General features: G+C 42.7%; 2 protein-coding genes across 5 annotated transcripts in view; one reads left to right on the top strand and one right to left on the bottom strand.

Annotated features, from left to right (window-relative positions):
* LOC124711959 (transcription initiation factor IIA subunit 1-like) overlaps window positions 1-20,677 on the top strand; it is an 88,870-nt gene that overhangs the window by 38,467 nt on the left and 29,726 nt on the right. The window lies entirely within an intron of this gene.
* Window positions 1-20,677, bottom strand: part of LOC124711960 (hsp70-binding protein 1) — a 54,143-nt gene that overhangs the window by 20,728 nt on the left and 12,738 nt on the right. For 2 of the 3 annotated variants that reach the window (XR_007005548.1, XM_047242241.1), the window contains exons 4-5: window positions 17,219-17,371; window positions 4,465-4,673 (exon numbers count right to left, since the gene is read on the bottom strand). Coding sequence is in view for 2 of the 3 variants with exons in the window: in XM_047242241.1 (XP_047098197.1) it covers window positions 4,465-4,673; window positions 17,219-17,371 (362 nt within the window). In the remaining variant the exon portion in view is untranslated. The remainder of the gene's footprint in view (window positions 1-4,464; window positions 4,674-17,218; window positions 17,372-20,677) is intronic. The other variant, XM_047242242.1, reaches the window with a different exon arrangement.

Genomic DNA, 20,677 nt, shown 5'->3' with positions numbered 1-20,677 from the left:
CTGTGGTCATCACATCTGCAGTGACGAGCAGTCCCTCTCGGAATATACCGAGGGTCTCAGTGAAGCCTTCACTGACTGTAATTATCCTCCCAATGTAGTACAAAAACGAATCTGCCATGCCTTATCTTTCCGGCATCCCACCACCTCCCAAGTCTGGCCACAAAGAAGCATTTTCCTTGTAACTCAGTGCCATCCAGGGCTGGAGCAACTGAAATACATTCTCCGCCAGGGTCTCGATTACCTCTTGTCGTGCCCCGAAATGAGAAATGTCCTGCCCACTATCCTTCTCACCTCTCCTACAGTGGTATTCCGCTGTCACCCGAACCTACGCAATATACTCGTCCATCCTTACACAACCCCTGCTCCCAATCTCTTACCTCATGGCTCATACCCTTACAACTGACTTAGGTGCAAGACCTGTCCCATTCCTATCACCACCTACTCAAGTCCGGTCACTAACATCACCTATCCCATCAAAGGCAGAGCTACCTGTGAAACCAGTCATGTGATTTATAACAAGCTAACCACTGTGCCGCATTGTATGTAGGCATTACAACCAACAAGCTGTCTCTCTGCATGAATGGCCACCGACAAACTGTGGCCAAGAAATAAGTGGACCACCCTCTTGCTGAACATGCTGCCAAACACATTATCTTTCATTTCAATGACTGCTTCACAGCCTGTGCCACATGGATCCTTCCCATCAACACCAGCTTTTCTGAATTACACAGGTGGGAACTTTCCCTGCAATACATCCTGCGTTCCTATAACCGACCTGGCCTCAACCTTTGTTAGTCACTGTCCTCACCCATCCAGCCCCCTCCCTGTTCCCATTCCAGCACTACACAGCTGTCATTTCACCGCCACACCCATTCTTTTAATTTCTTTCTATTTCTCTCCTTTCCACTACTCTCCCCCCTCCCCACCTTCTCTCCTGCCCTCCGTCTAAACTGCTGCACTTCACTGTCTGCCACCCCCACCATACTATCCCTCCCCCTCACTGCCCTAACCTCCTCCTTACCCCCACCCAATTGCCACTCCCATCATGCACTGGAACTGTTGCTCGCAGAATGGTTTCAGTTGCCTGAGACTGCAGACGTGTGTGCGAGTTGTGTGTGTGTGTGTGTGTGTGTGTGTGTGTGTCTATTATTGACAAAGGCCTTAATGGCCGAAAGCTATAATTGTGCGAATCTTTTTGTTGTGCCTATCGCGACTCAGCATGTCCGCTATATGGTGAGTAGCAACTTTCCTTCCCTAATACTGTTACGTTCCATCCTGGATTTTCCATTGTTTAATTATGTACTTACATATGTTCATATCCAGAATTGCAAACAAATTCTTCATTTCTATTGAACAAGTTTGTAATTAGTGATTTATCTTCATAGCAGTTTTAAGGAATTCTGAGAGTTACTTTTATTATATGGTCTGAAATATACTTAGAATCAAATACAGTAATTTTGTATAGTTTTGAGATTATTGTGTTGCTCGCACTTTGTTTCAATGAAAATTATGGGGAAAATTGTATGAAATACAATTACATAACACAACTTCTGCCTGTCACTTGTTCATACTAACAGAGCATTGTCAATTCTTCATTAAATGGCATCCTACACTTTTTGTGCAAGTTTTTAGCATGAACACTTCACAAGCTCTGTTATCACACATTTGAATGCAGAAGAGTTATGTCTAAATAACGCATACAGTTTGCAGTATGCAGCACTGCACTGATAATATGAACTAATACGCCATCAGTAATACTGAATGAACTGAATATTAAACAATTACAGGACAAAATATTAGTCACCCATCTCCCTCTTACGAGAGCACACAGGTATCAAGTGATGATCTGACCAATGCGGACATAGGTCATAATAACAGTGAAGTGATGTATGTGTGTTTGTGTGTGTGTGTGTGTATATATATATATATATATATATATATATACTAGCAGGTTGTACAGAACCAGCATGATAAGATGGGTGAAAATGGAGATTTAATAGAATGGCAGAAGGGAGCTATTGTATTTGGATGTGTCCAAGACCACATTGTGAATTAAGTTGTCAGATTTGGTGATGAATTGACATGGGCTGTCCAACATGTCTGCAAGGAATGGAGTACCACTTGTAGCCATGAATGAGGGCACTTCAAAAAGTAAGTTACACATTATAACACTGTGTAACACTTCAAAGTGATTCAGGTACATGATGCTATCTTTCAATATGGTTACCAAGTTTCCAATAACTGTCAGAATGTTCTGTCAATTGTTCAATACCTCAACAGCAGATATCTACTCCTCAAGTCATGGAACCATTTCTGAAGCAACGTGTGAATGATCTCATTGTTGGAAAATCTCCTTCCACTCAGACGCTATTTCAGCTTTCTGAAAATGGTGAAAATCATATGGTGAAAAATATGGACTTCCTGATAAGCATCATCTGTGACTTTGTGGCCTTGGCACCATTTCACTATGGCTGGACCTGACACAGCATTTGATCTGTATACTGCCAGAATTTTAAGGTGAACCTGTGTGCAATTTAGACTTTTGTCCACAAGAATTGTACTATACTGTGCACTTCTTTCCACGAACAATACGAGACTGGAGTAGAAGGGAGAACTGATAGAGGTACTCAAGGTAACCTCCGCCACACACCGTCAGGTGGCTTGCGGAGTATGGATGTAGATGTAGATATACATTCCCAGTTACCACACCATTTCACACACACACTGTAATGCACCTGTTATGTGTACTGCCTAAAACTGCCTGCACAAAATGCAGAACATGTATTCTCACCTGACAATGTGTTCGTGTGCAGTGGTCTTAGTGTGGGATCAGATGTATGAGTTACTTTCTGAAATCCCCATGTAACACAGCTTAAGAACAGCGCCTGTAAAAAGATCCTACCTGCAAGAGATCTGGGACAAATGTCACACCTCGTCAGTGACAACTGGTTTCAGATCTGACAAGAATTGCAACTAGCAGTGAATGCAGGTCCATTTCAGCCAGCTTTCGAGCAAACAATGTGAAGGGAACTGCATTCAATGGATATTTGCAGACTGAAATCTCACAAAAGGCCATTGCTCACAGTGGGACATAAAACTGGAGTGGAAGCTTTTAGTATATCCAATGGGTCGACATTTTGCCTCTTTTCAAAAGAGACAAGGCACTAAGTCACTTGATGGTCCAATAAAGTGTTTAGCTCACAGTGTGTAGAGGGTGTAGTTTACTCTGGAAGCGATTCTGTGTTGTTTTGGGATTGTGTTTTTGTACCGTGACTTAACGTTAGCTAGGATGTTTTATTTCAACATTCTCAGTGACCAAGTGCTACCCTTTCCTGTACATCTTCATGATGAGTAAACTGTGAACATTTCCATCTGCCAAAATCATAACATCCATGTTCACATGGCTTCACGTATTCGTCATCGGGCACCCAACTGTACCTCAATTGGCCTGCTAAGTCGTCTGATCTTAACCCTGCAGTAAATTTCTGGGACTGTAGCACTCAACATCCTTGCAATTTGGTAGCTCTAAAGGATTATAATTATCAGTGAGTGGCTTCTTTGGGATATGGCACATTGGATGAAACTTGCAAATACTCTTCCTCCCAAAATTGAGGCCATTATGAAGGGAAGATGTGTTATGCTCTATTACCATGATATCTCGAGGGAATGATAACTTTTTTTGGCAAGTGTGCTTATGAAAACATATATTTTTGCAGTATATTGTTACTCATTTAATTACAATTCTAATTTAAGTCAGCTGGTCCTTTCTGGGTCATATAACACCCTGAGAAAATCACAATATCTTCGGTTAAAAATCACGAGTAGTTGTAGAACGCTCTACATGATGAATGTCAATACCTGTACTTATGAATACCAATTAATCATGTATTTCTTGCTAGTAGCTTTATATGCCTGAAATGGGTGACACTATTTTAATGGACTTCTGCTACTCAATTTGTGTGATTTGTCATCTAATGAGAGGTATCATGAGATCATCACTCCCTTCACCCTCCCCCCCCCCCCCCCTCCCCCAAAACTCACACACTAAATGAGCTCCACTACTATGTTGCCAATGCAATGAGACACAAGTCATTCAGAGAAAGATGCGGAATGCAGCCAACAATGATCTACTTAAGGACCCATCCTATAATTTAAACTGTGGTGATTTAGGGAAACTATGAGAAACCTAAATCAAGATAGACAGATGATATTTGAGTCTCAGTCCTCCAGTGTCTTAATCATTATGCTAGCTTGCATAAAGTGTATAAAAAAGGAGAGGAGAATATTTGAGGAGAGGAGCAATATTTGATCCCTTTTAAATAGTTTAAGTATAAAACTATATTTGATGACATTCCAAGAAGCAAAAATAATTTAAGAATATCTTCAAACACAGATTATGTAGGCTTGAATGATGTAAACTTGTTGCAACAGCTGTTTCAGGTTGTATTTCCCATTTTTACTTACTCTGAATTCCTCCTTGCCAGACACGTTTTGCATAATCTGGAACAGTTTATCGCGAAGGTGCAGTTCTGGCCTCCGACACTCTTGCTGAGATAATTCGTGATCTGACACAAGTGCAACAACTGCTGATAGCAGATGTTCAACAGCTGGGCTGCCCTCTGGTCCAACCAGTCCTATGAGCTGTTCTATAAATCCCATCTTACAAAGCTCATCTGAGAACAGAGATTTGACAGATATTTTACATTTGTTATATTTTGAACATAAATACAGAAATGACAGTCAAAAGTACACATTTGCATACAAGAGAAAGAAAAAGGATAAACATGATTTATTACTGCTTATAATATATGCTACGCTGTTACTGCTGTACCATTCTGCATGCAGTTTGTGTTAAGCAACAATTATGTATGCCTTTGTTAAATAAAAATCTTACACAGCTATTTATGCACAGCATTCATTATTCATAGTAAGACTAAACTGTTCTTAATCAAGAGTCAATGAGATGACATGCTGAGTAGTGGGCAGATGCCCAGCTGAATAGTGTTATAAGCTTTTGAATATGATTAGACCTACATATTTAAGGTACTCATTAGTTTTCTAGCTTCTAATTGCAATTATCACAACACTAATATTATTATTGGAATTATTTTTTCTTGGAGAATGGCAACATCCATCAAAAGCAGTGTAGATTTATTAGCAGATGACTAGTTAATCAATTGTTTTTAGCTTAAGCATGTCACGACTGCAACTAAAAACAGTTATGTATTTGATGCCAAGGACTTTTCATTAAACTTGATGCACTGTTAATTCACGACAAAGATGCTTGCTTGACCAAAATTCACTGTCCATGAATAAATATACACTATGTGATCAAGAGTATCCAGACACCACGAAAAACATATATTTTTCATATTAGGTGCATTGTGTTGTTGCCTACTGCCAGGTACGCCATATCAGCAACCTCAGTAGTCATTTGACATCTTGAGAGAGCAGAATGGGGTGCTCCACGGGACTCACGGACTTCGAATGTGGTCAGGTGATTGGGAGTCACTTGTGTCACATGTCTGTATGTGATATTTCCACACTCCTAAACTTCCCTAGATCTGCTGTTTCCAATGTGATAGTGAAGTGGAAACGTGAAGGGACATGTACAGCACAAAAGCGTACTAGCTGACCTCGTCTGTTGACTGACAGGGACTGCCAACAGTTGACGAGCGTCGTAATGTGTAATAGGCAGACACCTATACAGACCATCATACAGTAATTCCAAACTGTATCAGGATCCACTGCAAGTTGTATGACAGTTACGTGGAAGGTGAGAAAACTTGGATTTCATGGTTGAGCAGCTGCTCATAAGCCACACATCACGCCAGTAAATGCCAAACAACAGTTCGCTTGGTGTAAGAAGCGTAAACATTGGATGACTGAACATTAGAAAAATGTTGTGTGGAGTGACGAATCACAGTACACAATGTGGCGATCTGATGGCAGGATGTGGGTATGGCGAATGCCCAGTGAATGCCATCTGCCAGTGTGTGTAGTGCCAACAGTAAAATTCGGAGGCGGTGGTGTTATGGTGTGATCATGTTTTTCATGGAGGGAGCTTGCACCCCTTGTTGTATTGCGTGGCACTATCACAGCACAGGCTTACATTGATGTTTTAAGCACCTTCTTGCTTCCCACTGTTGAAGAGCAATTCGGGGATGGTGATTGCAACTTTCAACATGATCGAGCACCTGTTCATAATGCATGGCCTGTGGCAGAGTGGTTACACGACAATAACATCCCTGTAATGGACTGGTCTGCACAGAGTCCTGACATGAATCCTATAGAACACCTTTGGGATGTTTTGGAACGCCGACTTCGTGCCAGGCCTCACCGACCCACATAGATACCTCTTCTCAGTGCAGCACTCCATGAAGAATGGGCTGCTATTCCCCAAGAAACCTTCCAGCACCTGATTGAACATATGCCTGCGAGAGTGGAAGCTGTCATCAAGGCTAAGGGTGGGCCGACACAGCACTGAATTCCAGCATTACCGATGGAAGACACCTAAGTCATTTTCAGCCAGTATCTGGATACTTTTGGTCACATAGTGTATATTACAACAGCTTTTGGTGAGTCCATGATGCCATTATTTAAATACATTGAAGATATCCAGTACTGTCTACAGAGAAATTACTGATGGTATTGAGAGTGCAGTGTGGGCCAGATGCTGAAACATTACAGGTATGTTGACTAATTAGTTTCGCTTTCTGCCACCAGGTGAAAATGTGGTGCTGTAAGCAGTCAGAATGTGATGTGAGCAGGAAAAGGGGAGGAACAATCAAACACATGATAACGGTGGTCCTGGCATGTTCATTAAGATATACTGTCAAGTTACAACACCTGTTCAATATGGTCTCCCGACTTAGCAACATGCTGCATCCTAACATGGCATGGTCGACAGTTGCTCACAGCATATCCAGTGTAATCAGAGCAATATGCTATCCTTCAGATCTGGAAGAGTCCAGATACACTACTGGTCATTAAAACTGCAACACCACGAAGATGATGTGCTACAGATGCGAAATTTAACCGACAGGAAGAAGATGCTGTGATGTGCAAATGATCAGCTTTTCAGAGTATTCACACAAGGTTGGTGCTGGTGGTGACACCTACAACATGCTGACATGACGAAAGTTTCCAACTGATTTCTCGTACACTAACAGCAGTTGTCCGGCGTTGCCCGGTGAAACGTTGTAGTGATGCCTCGTGTAAGGAGGAGAAATGCGTACCATCACGTTTCCGACTTTGATAAAGGTCAGATTGTAGCCTATCGTGATTGCGGTTTATCGTATCATGACATTTGCCCGCGTTGATCGAGATACAATGACTGTTAGCAGAATAGGGAATCAGTGGGTTCAGGAGGGTAATACAGAACGCCGTGCTGGATCCCAATGGCCTCGTATCACTAGCAGTCGAGATGACAGGTATCTTATCCGCATGGCTGTAACGGATCGTGCAGCCACGTCTTGATCTCTGAGTCAACAGATGGGGACACTTGCAAGACAACAACCATCCGCATGAACAGTTCGATGACGTTTGCAGCAGCATGGACTATCAGCTCGGAGACCATGGCTGCGGTTACCCTTGATGCTGCATCACAGACAGGAGCGCCTGTGATGGTGTACTCGGCGACGGACCTAGGTTCACGAATGGCAAAACGTCATTTTTTTGGATGAATCCAGGTTCTGTTTACAGCATCATGATGGTCGCATCCGTGTTTGGTGACATCGCGGTGAACACACATTGGAAGCGTGTATTCGTCATCGCCATACTAGCGTATCACCCGGCTTGATGGTATGGGGTGCCATTGGTTACACGTCTCGGTCACCTCTTGTTCGCATTGACGGCACTACATTTCAAATGTGTTACGACCCATGGCTCTACCCTTCATTCGATCCCGAAACCCTACATTTCAGCAGGATAATGCACGACCACATGTTGCAGGTCCTGTACGAAGCTTTCTGGATACAGAAAATGTTCGACTGCTGCCCTGGCCAGACATTCTCCAGATCTCTCACCAATTGAAAATATCTGGTCAATGGTGGCCGAGCAACTGGCTCGTCTCAATACGCCAGTCACTACTCTTGATGAACTGTGGTATCGTGTTGAAGCTGCATGGGCAGCTGCACCTGTACATGCTGTCCAAGCTCTGTTTGACTCAATGCCCAGGCGTATCAAGGCCATTATTACAGCCAGAGGTGGTTGTTCTGGGTACTGATTTCTCAGTATCTATGCACCCAAATTGCGTGAAAATTTAATCACATGTCAGTTCTAGTATAATATATTTGTCCAATGAATACCCGCTTATCATCTGCATTTCTTCTTGGTGCAGCAGTTTTAATGGCCAGTAGTGTACATCCCTGGTAAACATGATATTTTATTTCGGGGGATCTGGAAGGCCACACGTCTTGAAATTGCCTAGATATGATACGGCTCTTACTGAAGATTTCCTAAAGCAAATCTTTCACCTGGCAAGCAACATATGGTGTAGTCCCATCTTGCATGAAAATTAGTTGTGTGGGCACAGTTGCGTTCTTGCAAAGCTGGAATCCTGTGTTGCACAAGAAGTTTCTTATAACATGCTGATGCCACTGTATACCTAACAAGTGCACAAGGTGTCACCTCCTCGAAGAAAAACAGACGGAGAATGAAGGAGTTTGTGAAACCACACCACACAGTCACATAAGCTGAGTGCAGTGGATGTTCCTGCACAACATGTGGCAGAGTAGAGCTCCATACGTGACAGTTCTATGCATTCATGGCAATGTACAGAGAAAAATGTGCCCCTTCCATCCAAATAATATTCTCGGTGACATGTCATCCATTTCTATATGTGCCAAAAAATGAAGGGCAAAATCATGGCATTGTAGCCTGCCTTGGGGCTTTATTTTATAGACATTCTGGATCTTGTACAGATCCCAGTGTAAAATGGCCTGCAAAATCTTTTGAACTGTGGACCATGGAAGATACAATTCCCACGATTTGAGCACTGGCTGCAGAATCTGAGGCATGTGCTGCATGGTCAGCTATAGCTACAGCAACTTTATCAACAACTGCTATGGGAATGGGCTGACCCCCTCTCCTTGCTGCACCACGTAACTTGCCTGTTTCTTCAAATTTCTTGAACCTGTTCTTTAGCCCTTTTATTGACATGGGGCCCTTTCGCTGCTATTTCTATCGGCTGCTATTACCACTATTCTGATAAAACAAGTTTACCAGCAGTGCACAGACTTTCTCATAAATTGCCTTTGTGTTTAATACAGAATACTTCAACTGTCTTAACCCTTTACACCAACAGTCACTTTTCAAACAAAATCAACATGCACTGCCAAGCGACAACAGCATACCGACATCAAAACAAGAAACATTTCACATTCTGTTTCAGCATCATGTGATTATATCGATTACTTGCAACTAATCATTTAACATTGTACTTGCTACTTTATCTTTGGTTTCTACAGAAGGTTGTGAAAGACTGATGTTTATTAGCCTATACATTTTGTGTTTGTATCAGCTCTGTTCAAGATTTTCTAGTTTTGACGATGGGAGAAATAGGAATAAAGTGCCTCCTTCACAACTGCAGGAGCAATAAAGGCAAACACACAAATTAATCTCAAAATTGTTCAAACACTTGCTCTATCGAGAGACACGGAAAGTAAAAATGCGACAACTTGAAAGCTAAAATGTACATGTAATGGAGGGGAAACATATTCATTCAAATTCCTGGATCATGTTGTTACAGTATAGGTAATATTTGTTACATCATGTCTGTGCATATGCATCTGCAATTATTACAAAAAATCAGACACGTGAACTAGAAACTATGTACACCATGGGAATACATCACATTGGTGACAAAGATAATATAAAGTGGTTGGCAGAAGAAATGATAACCCACAAGAGGGGTATTTGAAGTTGTTACATGTTGTATGACACATTAAACTGCATAATAAGAACATAAATACGAAACAAATTATATAGCAGACAGCTCTATCTAGCAGTATATATATATATAAATATAATAGCGGGAAACATTCCACATGGGAAAAATATATCTAAAAACAAAGATGATGTAACTTACCAAACGAAAGCATTAGTATGTTGATAGACACACAAACGAACACAAACACACACACATTTTGTGTGTGTGTTTGTTTGTGTGTCTATCAACATCATCTTTGTTTTTATATAAGAAACATTCCACATGGGAAAAATATATTAAAAACAAAGACTCCATGACTTACCAAACCGGAAAGCGCTGGTAGACAGACACAATAAAAAACACACACACAGAATTTCAAGCTTTCGCAACCAACGGTTGCTTCGTCAGGAAAGAGGGAAGCAGACATCATGTCTGCTTGTGTCTGTATATGTGTGGATGGATATATATATATATATATATAAATACAAAGATGAGGTGACTTACCGAACAAAAACGCTGGCAGGTCGATAGACACACAAACAAACACAAACATACACACAAAATTCAAGCTTTCGCAACAAATTGTTGCCTCATCAGGAAAGAGGGAAGGAGAGGGGAAGACGAAAGGAAGTGGGTTTTAAAGGAGAGGGTAAGGAGTCATTCCAATCCCGGGAGCGGAAAGACTTACCTTAGGGGGAAAAAAGGACAGGTATACACTCGCACACACGCACATATCCATCCACACATACAGACACAAGCAGACATATTTAAAGACAAAGAGTTTGGGCAGAGATGTCAGTAGAGGCAGAAGTGTAGAGGCAAAGAAGTTGTTGAAAGACAGGTGAGGTATGAGTGGCGGCAACTTGAAATTAGCGGAGATTGAGGCCTGGCGGATGACGAGAAGAGAGGATATACTGAAGGGCAAGTTCCCATCTCCGGAGTTCGGATAGGTTGGTGTTGGTGGGAAGTATCCAGATAACCCAGACGGTGTAACACTGTGCCAAGATGTGCTGGCCGTGCACCAAGGCATGTTTAGCCACAGGGTGATCCTCATTACCAACAAACACTGTCTGCCTGTGTCCATTCATGCGAATGGACAGTTTGTTGCTGGTCATTCCCACATAGAATGCGTCACAGTGTAGACAGGTCAGTTGGTAAATCACGTGGGTGTTTTCACACGTGGCTCTGCCTTTGATCGTGTACACCTTCCGGGTTACAGGACTGGAGTAGGTGGTGGTGGGAGGGTGCATGGGACAGGTTTTGCATCGGGGGCGGTTACAAGGATAGGAGCCAGAGGGTAGGGAAGGTGGTTTGGGGATTTCATAGGGATGAACTAACAGGTTACGAAGGTTAGGTGGACGGCGGAAAGACACTCTTGGCGGAGTGGGGAGGATTTCATGAAGGATGGATCTCATTTCAGGGCAGGATTTGAGGAAGTCGTATCCCTGCTGGAGAGCCACATTCAGAGTCTGGTCCAGTCCCGGAAAGTATCCTGTCACAAGTGGGGCACTTTTGTGGTTCTTCTGTGGGGGATTCTGGGTTTGAGGGGACGAGGAAGTGGCTCTGGTTATTTGCTTCTGTACCAGGTCGGGAGGGTAGTTGCGGGATGCGAAAGCTGTTTTCAGGTTGTTGGTGTAATGATTCAGGGATTCCGGACTGGAGCAGATTCGTTTGCCACGAAGACCTAGGCTGTAGGGAAGGGACCGTTTGATGTGGAATGGGTGGCAGCTGTCATAATGGAGGTACTGTTGCTTGTTGGTGGGTTTGATGTGGACGGACGTGTGAAGTTGGCCATTGGACAGGTGGAGGTCAACGTCAAGGAAAGTGGCATGGGATTTGGAGTAGGACCAGGTGAAACTGATGGAACCAAAGGAGTTGAGGTTGGAGAGGAAATTCTGGAGTTCTTCTTCACTGTGAGTCCAGATCATGAAGATGTCATCAATAAATCTGTACCAAACTTTGGGTTGGCAGACTTGGGTAACCAAGAAGGCTTCCTCTAAGCGACCCATGAATAGGTTGGCGTACGAGGGGGCCATCCTGGTACCCATGGCTGTTCCCTTTAATTGTTGGTATGTCTGGCCTTCAAAAGTGAAGAAGTTGTGGGTCAGGATGAAGCTGGCTAAGGTGATGAGGAAAGAGGTTTTAGGTAGGGTGGCAGGTGATCGGCGTGAAAGGAAATGCTCCATCGCAGCGAGGCCCTGGACGTGCGGAATATTTGTGTATAAGGACGTGGCATCAATGGTTACAAGGATGGTTTCCGGGGGTAACAGATTGGGTAAGGATTCCAGGCGTTCAAGGAAGTGGTTGGTGTCCTTGATGAAGGATGGGAGACTGCATGTAATGGGTTGAAGGTGTTGATCTACGTAGGCAGAGATACGTTCTGTGGGGGCTTGGTAACCAGCTACAATGGGGCGGCCGGGATGATTGGGTTTGTGGATTTTAGGAAGAAGGTAGAAGGTAGGGGTGCGGGGTGTCGGTGGGGTCAGGAGGTTGATGGAGTCAGGTGAAAGGTTTTGCAGGGGGCCTAAGGTTCTGAGGATTCCTTGAAGCTCCACCTGGACATCGGGAATGGGGTTACCTTGGCAAACTTTGTATGTGGTGTTGTCTGAAAGCTGACACAGTCCCTCAGCCACATACTCCCGACGATCAAGTACCACGGTCGTGGAACCCTTGTCTGCCGGAAGAATGATGATGGATCGGTCAGCCTTCAGATCACGGATAGCCTGGGCTTCAGCAGTGGTGATGTTGGGTGTAGGATTAAGGTTTTTTAAGAAGGATTGAGATGCAAGGCTGGAAGTCAGATATTCCTGGAAGGTTTGGAGAGGGTGATTTTGAGGAAGAGGAGGTGGGTCCCGCTGTGACGGAGGACGGAACTGTTCCAGGCAGGGTTCAATTTGGATGGTGTCTTGAGGAGTCGGATCATTAGGAGTAGGATTAGGATCATTTTTCTTCGTGGCAAAGTGATACTTCCAGCAGAGAGTACGAGTGTAGGACAGTAAATCTTTGACGAGGGCTGTTTGGTTGAATCTGGGAGTGGGGCTGAAGGTGAGGCCTTTGGATAGGACAGAGGTTTCGGATTGGGAGAGAGGTTTGGAGGAAAGGTTAACTACTGAATTAGGGTGTTGTGGTTCCAGATTGTGTTGATCGGAATTTTGAGGTTTTGGAGGGAGTGGAGCTGGAAGTGGGAGATTGAGTAGATGGGAGAGACTGGGTTTGTGTGCAATGAGAGGAGGTTGAGGTTTGCTGGAAAGGTTGTGAAGGGTGAGTGAGTTGCCTTTCCGGAGGTGGGAAACCAGGAGATTGGATAGTTTTTTGAGGTGGAGGGTGGCATGCTGTTCTAATTTACGGTTGGCCTGTAGGAGGATGCTCTGGACAGCCGGTGTGGATGTGGGAGAGGAAAGATTAAGGACTTTTATTAAGGATAGGAGTTGACGGGTGTGTTCATTGGCTGAGTTGATGTGTAGGTGAAGGATTAGGTGGGTGACGGCAATGGATTGTTCAGTTTGGAACTGGTATAGGGACTGATGGAAGGAAGGGTTGCAGCCAGAGATGGGAACTTTAAGTGTAAGGCCTTTGGGGGTGATGCCAAATGTCAGACAAGCCTGAGAAAATAGAATATGGGAGTGTAATCTGGCTAGGGCGAAGGCATGTTTGCGGAGGGAATGTAAATAAAACTTAATGGGGTCATTGTGGGGGTGTTGTGAGGGTGACATGGTATTAGAAGGTGGAAAGTGTTAACATGAGGTGAAATGAAAATGAAAATAAAAATATAAATATATGGGGAGAGATAAAGGTGAACTGGAAAGAAACAGGAGATCTGGAATGAAAAAAGGCGAAAAGGTGTTGGTAACAGCTGGGCTATGTTGGACTTGGGTTGGTAGATAACGATGTGCATAAAGGTTAGGTGGTTGTGTTGCCGCCAAAACACGTTAAAGGACGCAGAAATTCGGGAAAATTTCGAAAAAACTGCGTGTAGTATATTAAAAGGAGTGGTATTGTGGTGGCAGATTATGAAAATGAGACTAACAATTGTCTGGCGAAGAAATAATCGCGTTAAAACCTGTGGGAAGCGGCTAAAAATGATCAGTGGTGTGGGAAAAACGGAAATGGAAATAAAGTGAAAGTTATTAGAACTGGCCGAAATGGTTGTTTAAAAGGTGAAAGGAGCTGTTTGTGAACTAGAAACGGTGGATATTATAGCGGCGGTAGTGCTGAAAGCGGCAAAAAATTTTTTTGGTTATGGTTTGGAAGTGGGTTACGTATTATTGAGTATATATATAGGCGGGATAAAATAGTATAGCAGATTACGGTAAAAAGGAGAAGGTGAATTCAAAGTGAAACCAAAGTGAAACTACTGGCAAAAACAGAAAGAGGAAAATAAGACGACAGAAAAGATTTCGAAATGCAACAGTGACAATAACAAACGTAATTGTTGGATTCAAATTAATGATATCAATATAATGGAAGGAAACATTCCACGTGGGAAAAATTATATATAAATACAAAGATGAGGTGACTTACCGAACAAAAACGCTGGCAGGTCGATAGACACACAAACAAACACAAACATACACACAAAATTCAAGCTTTCGCAACAAATTGTTGCCTCATCAGGAAAGAGGGAAGGAGAGGGGAAGACGAAAGGAAGTGGGTTTTAAAGGAGAGGGTAAGGAGTCATTCCAATCCCGGGAGCGGAAAGACTTACCTTAGGGGGAAAAAAGGACAGGTATACACTCGCACACACGCACATATCCATCCACACATACAGACACAAGCAGACATATTTAAAGACAAAGAGTTTGGGCAGAGATGTCAGTTGAGGCAGAAGTGTAGAGGCAAAGAAGTTGTTGAAAGACAGGTGAGGTATGAGTGGCGGCAACTTGAAATTAGCGGAGATTGAGGCCTGGCGGATGACGAGAAGAGAGGATATACTGAAGGGCAAGTTCCCATCTCCGGAGTTCGGATAGGTTGGTGTTGGTGGGAAGTATCCAGATAACCCGGACGGTGTAACACTGTGCCAAGATGTGCTGGCCGTGCACCAAGGCATGTTTAGCCACAGGGTGATCCTCATTACCAACAAACACTGTCTGCCTGTGTCCATTCATGCGAATGGACAGTTTGTTGCTGGTCATTCCCACATAGAATGCGTCACAGTGTAGACAGGTCAGTTGGTAAATCACGTGGGTGTTTTCACACGTGGCTCTGCCTTTGATCGTGTACACCTTCCGGGTTACAGGACTGGAGTAGGTGGTGGTGGGAGGGTGCATGGGACAGGTTTTGCATCGGGGGCGGTTACAAGGATAGGAGCCAGAGGGTAGGGAAGGTGGTTTGGGGATTTCATAGGGATGAACTAACAGGTTACGAAGGTTAGGTGGACGGCGGAAAGACACTCTTGGCGGAGTGGGGAGGATTTCATGAAGGATGGATCTCATTTCAGGGCAGGATTTGAGGAAGTCGTATCCCTGCTGGAGAGCCACATTCAGAGTCTGGTCCAGTCCCGGAAAGTATCCTGTCACAAGTGGGGCACTTTTGTGGTTCTTCTGTGGGGGATTCTGGGTTTGAGGGGACGAGGAAGTGGCTCTGGTTATTTGCTTCTGTACCAGGTCGGGAGGGTAGTTGCGGGATGCGAAAGCTGAATCCCTGAATCAAGCGGAATCCCTGAATCATTACACCAACAACCTGAAAACAGCTTTCGCATCCCGCAACTACCCTCCCGACCTGGTACAGAAGCAAATAACCAGAGCCACTTCCTCGTCCCCTCAAACCCAGAATCCCCCACAGAAGAACCACAAAAGTGCCCCACTTGTGACAGGATACTTTCCGGGACTGGACCAGACTCTGAATGTGGCTCTCCAGCAGGGATACGACTTCCTCAAATCCTGCCCTGAAATGAGATCCATCCTTCATGAAATCCTCCCCACTCCGCCAAGAGTGTCTTTCCGCCGTCCACCTAACCTTCGTAACCTGTTAGTTCATCCCTATGAAATCCCCAAACCACCTTCCCTACCCTCTGGCTCCTATCCTTGTAACCGCCCCCGATGCAAAACCTGTCCCATGCACCCTCCCACCACCACCTACTCCAGTCCTGTAACCCGGAAGGTGTACACGATCAAAGGCAGAGCCACGTGTGAAAACACCCACGTGATTTACCAACTGACCTGTCTACACTGTGACGCATTCTATGTGGGAATGACCAGCAACAAACTGTCCATTCGCATGAATGGACACAGGCAGACAGTGTTTGTTGGTAATGAGGATCACCCTGTGGCTAAACATGCCTTGGTGCACGGCCAGCACATCTTGGCACAGTGTTACACCGTCTGGGTTATCTGGATACTTCCCACCAACACCAACCTATCCGAACTCCGGAGATGGGAACTTGCCCTTCAGTATATCCTCTCTTCTCGTCATCCGCCAGGCCTCAATCTCCGCTAATTTCAAGTTGCCGCCACTCATACCTCACCTGTCTTTCAACAACTTCTTTGCCTCTACACTTCTGCCTCTACTGACATCTCTGCCCAAACTCTTTGTCTTTAAATATGTCTGCTTGTGTCTGTATGTGTGGATGGATATGTGCGTGTGTGCGAGTGTATACCTGTCCTTTTTTCCCCCTAAGGTAAGTCTTTCCGCTCCCGGGATTGGAATGACTCCTTACCCTCTCCTTTAAAACCCACTTCCTTTCGTCTTCCCCTCTCCTTCCCTCTTTCCTGATGAGGCAACAATTTGTTGCGAAAGCTTGAATTTTGTGTGTATGTTTGTGTTTGTTTGTGTGTCTATCGACCGGCCAGCGTTTTTGTTCGGTAAGTCACCTCATCTTTGTATTTATATATAATTTTTCCCACGTGGAATGTTTCCTTAGGGGCTAAACTCTTTGCCTTTACAAATGTCTGCTTGTGTCTGTGTATGTGCGGATGGATATGTGTGTGCGTGCTTTTTAGTCTGTCCCTTTTTCCCCCCTAAGGTAAGTCTTTCCGCTCCCGGGATTGGAATGACTCCTTACCCTCTCCCTTAAAACCCACATCCTTTCGTCTTTCCCTCTCCTTCCCTCTTTCCTGATGAAGCAACCGTTTGTTGCGAAAGCTTGAATTTTGTGCGTATGTTTGTGTGTCTATCGACCTGCCAGCGCTTTTGTTTGGTAAGTCCCATCATCTTTGTTTTTAGATATATTTTTCCCACGTGGAATGTTTCCCTCTAATGTTACTGCATCTAGTGCAATCAGAATCAGTGGCTAGTGTGATCAAACTAATCCTTAATAAAACAATGGAAAATCTGCGATATGTTGCAAACCTTTTATTTCTGTGCTTGAACAGAGACTCGACAATAGGAATGCAGATTTCACCTGCAACTTCTCAACATTGCTCTGCATAGCACGAAGGAGGACTGAGTATCCCGCATGTTTTATAAACTCTTGAAGAGCATTTTTATTCTCACGTACAAGACCTAAAATCAAAGGATGATGTCAGCCAATAAAACTACATAAAGTCCCAATGAGATAGATAAATGTGAAACATAAACATGCACTTGCAGAAGAAAAGTGAGAATCATACATTTAAGAAACCAAACTTTCTATGAACAGGACTTATGTAATGCTCCAATAATTCGTATAAACATTTTTTTTGCATAAAGGTCTTCAGTATGTCACAACTCCTCTCAGATATTGAAGAAAAAGCATTTTTTCGAAGTTTATACCATTATTATTATTATTATTATACAAATTTGGCCGTTAAAGACCGTGAAAACAGTTATTTCTTGCGCTTCTGGGAAGTCTTCTTTCTCTCAGTCCACACTTCCTTCATTCTTGCGCTGAAGGCGGCTTTTCTCTCTTCAGACCATTTAGTTCCACAAGTCTTCTTAATTTTCACACCGAAACCCGTGAATGAATTCAGTTTTTTTCTAAAAAGGTTTCTGTTAAATATTGTTTCCTGATCTATGTCCATTTCTTTTAGATCTCTTTCTGTGTTGATAAACCATAAACTTTTATTTTTTAGATTTGCGATGTACGAAAATATTTGTTTTGTAAGCCTATTCGGGTTCATCCTCATGATGTGAGAATAAAAGGAGCATCATCTTTTTCTAATTTCGTCTGTAATTTTGTTGCACTTCGTATACACTTCTTTGTTGCTTTTTAGTCTGTATACAGGCTTGCACTGATCATCTGTTATTTTCCTGTGTCCAAGAATTGTCCTCACAATTCTTCTTTCGCGATTTTCTATCTGTTGTGCGTATGTAAAATTTGCCAGTGTTTCTGATGCATATAGTATCTGCAGTCTAATGACAGTCTGGTAGTGTCTGAGTTTATACCATCCTGTTATCTTCCGCTAAGCCTCTTTACCCAGCGCATCTTCCTAGTCGATTCTGCGATTTTCCATTACTCCACTTATGTGGTCTGTCCAAGAATGTCGTGGCCTTGCGCACTTACGGCTGCCAGGTGGTTTCCATTCGTAAACCTTCTTTGGCCACCGATGATCTGGCATTCTCATCATAGGTCCGTACCATTTTAATGATTTTCTTTCAATTCTATCCATCACATTATCATTTGCCTTCATTCTAGCTCTTACTTCATCATTAGTTTTTCTTTCGATTCTTGATATTCTGGCACTCCATTTCCACAGCTATTAGTCTTCTTTTGAGATCTGCATTTAAGATCCATAGTTCTGATCCACAGCATAGCACTGATTCAACCATTATCTTACCTACTCTTTTCTTATTGCTGTTGGAAATATTCTTATCCCACCAAAAAGAATACATACACCGTAACACTTTTCCGCTTCGCTGTATTCTGTATTTTACTTCTGTATGGACCAAACCATTTTTATCAATATGTGCCCTGAGATATTTAAATTTCTCTACCTGTCTCATAACTGCTTTGTCATTGATGTGTACTTCAAATTTAGCATCACTATTCACCACCAGATACTCTGTTTTTGTTAGACTCATTTGTTGTATCATGAACTCAAGGTCATAATCATCTTGTGCTATAATAGGTTGGTCATCAGCAAAACCTAATGAAAATATCTGTACATTGTCAACAGTGATTCCCATTCCTCTGCAACTGTTCTTCCAATTTCAGAGAGCCACTTCTACATATAAATTGAACAAGATGTGTGACATACTGCAACCTTGTCGCAAACATTTAGTGACATTAATAGGTTCTGATAACTTTAAACCTCGTTTAATCTGTACCACATTATCTCACATTTCAATAATAATTTGTAAAACTATATCTTTCATAGCTTCCCACAGCTTAGCTCTAGGAACTGTATCGTAAGCTTTTGCTAAATCTACAAAGGCAATGTGTAGCTCCTCCCCTACTGCTATAAATTTCTACATTAGTTGTTGTAAAATAAATAGGCTATCTGTACAAGATCTGTTCTACCTAAACCCGCTCTCGTCTTCCACAATATGGTGGCCAACATTTTGTCTAATTTTTTCAAACATTATCTTGCCAAATAAGCTGCTCATTGTACAGTTGACACTAATGCCTCTATAGCAGTTTGTGTCTTTTCTATTCCCTTTCTTGAAAATAGAAACCATATATGACTTTTTCGATGAGTGAATTTCAATCCTTTTACAACAGTTGTTCACCAGGCAGGTTATTCAATTCTTCAGATATCTTCCTTCAGCCTTCAATAATTCAACAGGAATGTTTCCTGCACCAGGTGATTGGCCAGTCTTTCTTTTAGTTCATGCACATTTCACTTCCTCTATTGTAATGTTTATATTTCGATCAGTTACTTCCATCTTCTCTTCATTCCCTTGCGTGTAATGTGGCCTATCTTCAATTTAAAGGTCTGCATAATGCTTTTTCTATTCTTTTAAGGGAATTAGGTTGTCTACTGATTTGTTTACTTGTGTTTTCTCCATACTGGTAACTGTCCTCCACACTTCTGTTGTTTCTGATCCACCTATTAAGACTCACAATTTCAATACATTTCTGTTCCTAATTTGATTCTGTTTCTTAATTCGTAATTTGTTGTCTGGTAGTTTTGCCTGTCCTGTAGTGATTTAGTTGATAACCATTTTTTGTAGAGATTTTTCTTTTCCCTATTCAACATCGTCAGGTCATCAGACATCCATGGAGGATCCCATTTACCTAGACTCTTACTCTCAGTCCTTATTATCTCTAGAGAAATTTTGTAAGTGCTTTTTTAAATATTTTCATATTCTACTTCAACATTTTCATCTTCTGGAATCGCTTTTAGTTCATTTTCTAATCTAATTTGAAATAAATCCTTGATGCTGAACTGCTTCAGGAGAAAGAGCTTATACCTTTCCTGCTCTAATTTCTCACGATTGCTGTGGATCGACTTGCCCAGTTGTTGATGGTTTTCTCCTAAATGGGAACGTCAACTTTGCTAAAACTAAGTAGTGATCAGACCCACAGTTGACTCCCCGCATGACTCTACAGTCTTGAATTACCACTTTTGGCTGTTTCTTGGTAATGATGTAATCGATTATTGATTTCTGCTGTAATAATGGTCTCTCCCACGTATATCTGTGGGTATCTTTATGTAAATAGTGTATGTTCAGAATTTTCAAGTCGTATTGGTTACAAAATTCTACAAGATTTTCTCCAGAACTATTCATGACATTTCCTCCATATCTTCCTTGTCAGTATTATCATCAAATTACATGGCACTGAAACAGTTATAATAGGAGTGTATGCACCAAATGCCGATGCGGCACAGCAAACCAAAGATCATTTCTACCAGAAATTAGACCATCTACTCAACCAAGTCAAAAAGC

The sequence above is a fragment of the Schistocerca piceifrons genome, chromosome 8 (assembly GCF_021461385.2).
Source record: "Schistocerca piceifrons isolate TAMUIC-IGC-003096 chromosome 8, iqSchPice1.1, whole genome shotgun sequence".
Lineage (NCBI taxonomy): Eukaryota > Metazoa > Arthropoda > Insecta > Orthoptera > Acrididae > Schistocerca > Schistocerca piceifrons.
This window is presented reverse-complemented; position numbering and strand designations above follow the sequence as displayed.